Source organism: Podarcis raffonei, chromosome 7 (assembly GCF_027172205.1).
Source record: "Podarcis raffonei isolate rPodRaf1 chromosome 7, rPodRaf1.pri, whole genome shotgun sequence".
Classification (NCBI taxonomy): domain Eukaryota; kingdom Metazoa; phylum Chordata; class Lepidosauria; order Squamata; family Lacertidae; genus Podarcis; species Podarcis raffonei.
In genome coordinates this window covers 30,493,392-30,499,391 of record NC_070608.1, presented here as the reverse complement: position 1 = coordinate 30,499,391, position 6,000 = coordinate 30,493,392, and the positions used below count along the sequence as shown (strand labels likewise).

Below are 6,000 nucleotides of genomic sequence, written 5' to 3'. Positions count from 1 at the left end.
TCGCCACGATGCTGCTGCTGTCCCTTTAGCCTGCCGGGCTGGGTGGGGAAAACCTCACACTTTTCCTAACGCCCTCCACACACGCCCCTACGCGAATCACCCCTTGCAGAGAGAAAGATATTCCTGCGGAACATTCCTTGCATTTCTGCTCGTCACGCTGCTGCAAAAGACATGGGGTGGGGAAAAAAGACTTCTTCTTTTTCCTGTGTGTGTGAGAGAGACGCCTCAGGCTACCGAAAAACGTTGAGAAATAATCGTGGCGGGAGGTCGCCGCCCAAACGCCCACGGGCTGGACCGTGCTGTGAAAATCACACCCGGGCGACCTTGGAAGAAAACCCAAACGCGTCCCGGGCGTCTCCAAAGGCGGCCCATCCCATGCGCACTGCGCGCGCCGCGCCGCCCACCTCCCCACCCCTCCTTGCGCCGGGAAGCCAATGGGCGCGGGGGATGCTGACGCCGGGGAGGCGGCCGGGTTGCTACAGCAGCGGCCACACTCGCGGCGGCGGCGGGGAGCTGGAGCTTGAAGGGGCGGCGGCGCCATGGAAGAGCTGGACGGTAAGGGAGGGATGCGAGGAGAAGGCCCGGGGAGGAGGCCTTCTCCGCTGAGGAAAAGGCTGCAGCCGCCGCGCGCGCGCGCGAGAGAGAGAGAGGAGGGCCGAGCCTTTGTGTGTTTCTCCGGAGCTGGGAAGAAGGGAGGTGCCGGAGGGAGGCAAGAAATGGTGGCCTCCTCCGGGAAGGCGGCGGGAGAAGGTCCTTCGCCGACCCCCGAGAATGGGCCGGGGAGGTGGGCGCAAGCCGCCTGCGTAAAGCGCCTCCGCCTGGCCTCCCCCCCCCCTGGCCGTTTGGTGCGTTGCTGCTGCTGCTCCTCCCTTGCCCAGCCCTTCCTTTCCCTGTTTGCAGAACTCGTCGCCAAGGGGCAAGGCCAGTGCCAGATTTACGTATAAGCTAAACAAGCTATAGTTTAGGGCCCCGGGGTCCCCCTAAAAAATTTAAGGGAAAAAAACCCTGGATGTACATTTCCAAAATAGAAGATAAAAAAGACATAAAATAAAACCTACATACAGCAACAGTGTTTTGTGTTGTGTGTGGACCTATTGGGTCTCCATAAATGACCATACTGTATATTCAACACACAAAAACAGCGACAATTTGTTGTTGACAAAGGACAGCTGGACATGTAAAGGGTCCCATTACCTTCAGTAGCTTAGGGCCTCATCAAACCTAAATCCGGTCCTGGGCAAGGTTTGCTCCTCAGACGGGGAGGAAGGCAGGGATGGGCTTGTTACTCAATGAAGCTAGGTTGACTTGAAGGGTCCAGTGGGTGGTTAGTCCCATGCAGGCTGCCTTTAGGTTCTCAGGGATTTGCTTGGCAGGCTGCTGAAGCCAATAATAATAATAACAGCAGCAGCAACAACAACAGCAGTGCTCCCCCCAAAGATGTTTAAGGGTACTCTCATTTTCCTACTCAGTTTGAAACACTGCCCCTCAGTGAGGCCAAACTTAGATTCACAAAACGTTTAGGGGTGTGAGTCCCCCCCAGAAAAAAAATCACTGAACAACAGTAATAATATAAAAGAGCGACAGCAACAATGACTCTTCCTGTCTAAAACTGACAAGTTTTAAGGTCCGAGATTCTCAATGTTATCTTCCTTACTGCATAACTGTGTTTTGGTGAATCTTGTTTCTTTGAAGGAGGGGATGTTGAGGTCTTTACATGCTTTTTTAAAAAAATCAATGCAAGATAAGAGAGGTAGGGAAGGGTGCTTTCAGGAGCATTGGGAGGGACTGATTGTGGCATGGAACGCATCACATGGAGGATATTGGCACAGGAAACTTGAAAGAACCATTTTTAATGCAGGTATCTACTCTAGCACCCAGTGAAAGTTCTCTATTTCTGTTGCAGCAGTGGGAAATGCAAGAGGGGAAGCCGGGTGCGTGGAAAGATGATTTCAGTTCCATTTGTGCGGAAAGGCCTAAAACCTTTTAGACTGGGAATGAGTCCTTTGCTGGCTTAGCATATCTCCCCCATGGTGAAGTAGTGTTTGGCTGAGTTATCTTGGCATGCCCATGTTTTCTCATTCCTGAGCAATGACCTTGTATGGCTAGTTTTGGCTGTGCAAGCTGAGCATTCATTGCTTTCCTAAGCCTTTAATATATCGTTTGTTTTAAAATGTTACATGTATAGTAGTTCCCTCTACTTAGCTACTCAGCATTCTTGTCACATTTTGCCAACAATATACTCATTTATTTCTGCTGTGGACAGCTGACATTCTGAGGGTGATGACAGCATTATTTTGGGCGGTTTGTCATCTGTTTTATTTATTTATTTATTTCACAATTCTAACAATTGCACTGAAGAAATGTTTTTCTGACATTTATAATCTTTCACACTTACATGCATTGTAGAAGAGGAGGTGATGTTTTACTAAGAAAAACATTCAGATAACTAGAAGAACTAAGAAAAAACATTCAGATAACTAGAACTAGAACTGACCTCAGTAAAGAATTGAAAATGGTAGCCCTTTAGGACAATTTCCCACTTGGACTGCATTCCTCTGCTTAAATCCCATTAAAACTGAAGGATTCTAGTTATTGTCTTGAAGCTACTTGCAGGAGCACTCCTGCATCTTAATGTCTGAAAACATGAGAGGAGGATTTTTGTATATGCCTACTTCTTGTTAAAGACAAGATGTTCCAGAATTCTTGGCTTATGCAGGTCTTCATTTGACATTTAGGGTGTGGACACTGCTGCATGCAGGTTCTGCTTGCAAACAACCCATAGACATTTGGTTAGCCAATGGGAAGACAGAGTGCTGGGCTATATGGGTCTTTGGCCTGAACCAGCAGGTGATTCTTTTGTTCTTACAGTTAAAAAACCAATATTCGTAGTAAGAATAGCTGCATGGGAACAAAAACAAGAGAAGTAATTGAGGTAATCTGTGGTTCCTAGTTGAGAACCAACAAACCAGCCCTAGCAATAAAACATTAAGGGAGCCATCCTACTGCCAGATTCACCAAGGTGAGCAGGTTAGGATCTAGTGCCTTATCTCCCTCATCCTTGGCTCAGTCAAAGTAAGTCCTGAAAAAGAGATGGGGGCGGGGCATGGCAGAGACAGGACCATAGGGGTGGGGTCTGGATCCTAAACTCACTCAGCTTGGTCATGTGACCTTGCAACCTGGCATCAATTAAGCTGGCAAAAAAGTATGGTGTAAACTCAAACACTATTTTAAAGACTTCTTTTCCCTCTGCCAGCAGCAGCCCTGCGACTGAACAGAGTTTGGATCTGGTGTAACTTTACACCAGCTTAATTTACACCGGCTTCTTGTGTAGAGGATTGCTACCTAAGCCCAACACAACAGTACTAAAAGCTAATCAGATTACCATAGTTAAAACAGTTTAGACGTACAACTAAGGCAATAGTTGCAGACCTAACATGATAAAATCAAATAACTTAAGCCATGCAAATCACAGCACATTTTGTAGTAGCATAACTAATAGTCTCCTACATTACCTACTTTCACTCTAGTGGCCTCTATTGAGATTTAGGGGTGGTGAAAGGGGGCAAAAGAGTTGCACAGCCTCTTCAGGGGCATTGAAACCATGGCCTCTCTAGTGGGGGATAGTTTTCTCTTTCGTGTGAAAGAATGAAGTACTGCTACTATTAGAAATTTTAGTTGTTTCGCATATTCTAGGCATATGTGTACATACCCTTCAGAAAGGGAAATGTTTTGGCATTTTCAAAAAAAACCCTACATCTTTTCAGGGCTGTCGCTCAGCTAAAAAATAATAATATTGTAGGTTAATTGTGAGTTTTCATCCTTTCAATTCTACTGAAATATAAAATTCAATAAAGCAATGATTCCAAATAAAAATACTTCCTTTCTTCTTTTTGTTTATTAAATTTGTCAGTTCTTTTATAGTGCTCAGGAAACCCAAAGGCACTTACAACTAAGCAGACAGACAATAAACGTCACATAGATGCATTAAAACCAAGAGGAAAATAAATACATTAAAAAAACATCCTATCCACTTCGAAAATGCCACAAATAATTAAAAACCAAAGGCCTGGTTATAGAGGGAAGTTTTTGCCTGGTGCCTAAAGGTAAATAATGATGGTGCCGGGTGAGTTTTCCAGGGGAGAATATTCTACAAATGGGGAGCAACCCTCTTCACCTCTCGTAGAGGGGGCACACAAAGGAGGGCCTCAGATGATGATCACGGTCTGGGTTGATTCATATGGGGAGAGGCGGCCCTTCAGGTATTACACCCCTGAGCCTTTTAAGTCTTTATATGTAAAAACCAGAACTTTGAATTGGGCCCACAAACTAATTGGCAGCCAGTGCAAGTCAGACTCAGATGTTATGTGTTCAGGAAACCTCCCATCCATCCTATCTATGCCTCAGTCTAACCTGGATTGAGCTTCAGTTTATTGGCTCTCCGGTCCATAACTGAGGCAAGAATGATCCAGCAGATCTGCTGCTACACCTGCAGATGTAAAGGAGAAGTGTGCCATCAGCATAATGCTGACAAAGTACTCCAAAACTCAGTGGTTTCATGTATCACCCTCTAGAAACGACCATCCAAGTAGGACTGGAACCACTGCAAAGCAGTGCCGCCCCCTCCTAACTCAGAGAGCCACTCCAGAAGGTTAAGGTCATGGTTGAGGTCAAGGAGCATTAACAGGGGCACAATTCCCCTGTCTTCCCAGAGAGGTCATACAGGGTGACCAAAGCAGTTTCTGGGTCAAAACCAGGCCTAAACCCCAATGGAAATGGATCTAGAAAATCAGTTTCCTCCCAAGAGTGCCTGGATCCGCTCTGTCATCTGGTCTTGGCTTTTAGGTGATGTATGCATCTTTTGCAGCAACACTACCTTAACAAGAGACCTTTCCTCCAGCATAAGAGAGAGAAAAGCCTGATTATATTCGATGATTCCTGCTCCCATGGCTAAGATGTATGTATTATGTGTATATGTGTAAATCAGGGGAGTCGTCTTAATGAGTCAAAATACTCATGATTTAATGAAACACTGCATTCCTATCTCTTTAAGAACGTTAATGTAAAACTTCAGTTTATTGCTGCCACAACCACATTGCTCAAGTTTAGCTAAGGGTGTCCCCTGACAGGGAGCCATAAATAGTTCTTTGCTTCACATTGTCGATAAGCACATTTTTGTAGCAATATACTTTTAGTGTTTCTGTAATGGGTTGTTGCAGAAAACTGAGGATTGAAGTGTGCAGCTACAGTAAAGGGTTGCAGAGTGTCTGCTTTGCATTTAGAAAGTCCAAAATTCATTATCCAGGTAGGGGTGGGAATGTTTCCTCTTTGAAACCCCAAATAGTTGCTGCTAGTCAGTGCCAACAGTTCTGAGCTATATGGTCCAATGACCTGATTGAAGATAAGGCAGCTATGTTTATGTTCCTAGTAGCTGTTGCAATAAAGTAAGTTATTGCAAGATTTACATGGAGCTGTATTGGAGAGGTGGCCGTACTGATGTTAGCATTGTGGCTTCATTACAGGCTCCCAGAATGCTTTGTTGCACTGATGTAAAGTGATGTGTTCACACTCCATTATTATCCTGGCCACCTGTACTAGTCAGTTTTAAATACAGACCACACACCATTATTATACAGAAAAGTGTCAGCAGCATGACTAACCGCCATACAGCTACTCAATGCATTTAAACACAGGTTAAGAGAAGGGCATGAGAAAGGACAGGGGCAACACTTGGAAAGTAAAGCCACATGGTTCTGTCACACCAGAGCATTGGCTGCTACCCTGCAGTACAGTGGTACCTTGGGTTAAGTACTTAATTCGTTCCGGAGGTCCGTTCTTAACCTGAAACTGTTCTTAACCTGAAGCACCACTTTAGCTAATGGGGCCTCCTCCTGCTGCCGCACCACCGCTGCACGATTTCTGTTCTCATCCTGAAGCAAATTTCTTAACCCAAGGTACTATTTCTGGGTTAGCAGAGTCTGTAACCTGAAGTGTACATAACCT

At 45.5% G+C, this 6,000-nt stretch overlaps 1 protein-coding gene across 1 annotated transcript in view; it reads left to right on the top strand.

Annotated features, from left to right (window-relative positions):
- The first annotated feature begins 403 nt into the window (after positions 1-403).
- ZC2HC1A (zinc finger C2HC-type containing 1A) overlaps positions 404-6,000 on the top strand; it is a 30,736-nt gene continuing 25,139 nt past the window's right edge. The window contains exon 1 of the mRNA XM_053395790.1: positions 404-555. Within this exon, the coding sequence (XP_053251765.1) occupies positions 540-555 (16 nt within the window). The 5' untranslated portion in view covers positions 404-539. The remainder of the gene's footprint in view (positions 556-6,000) is intronic.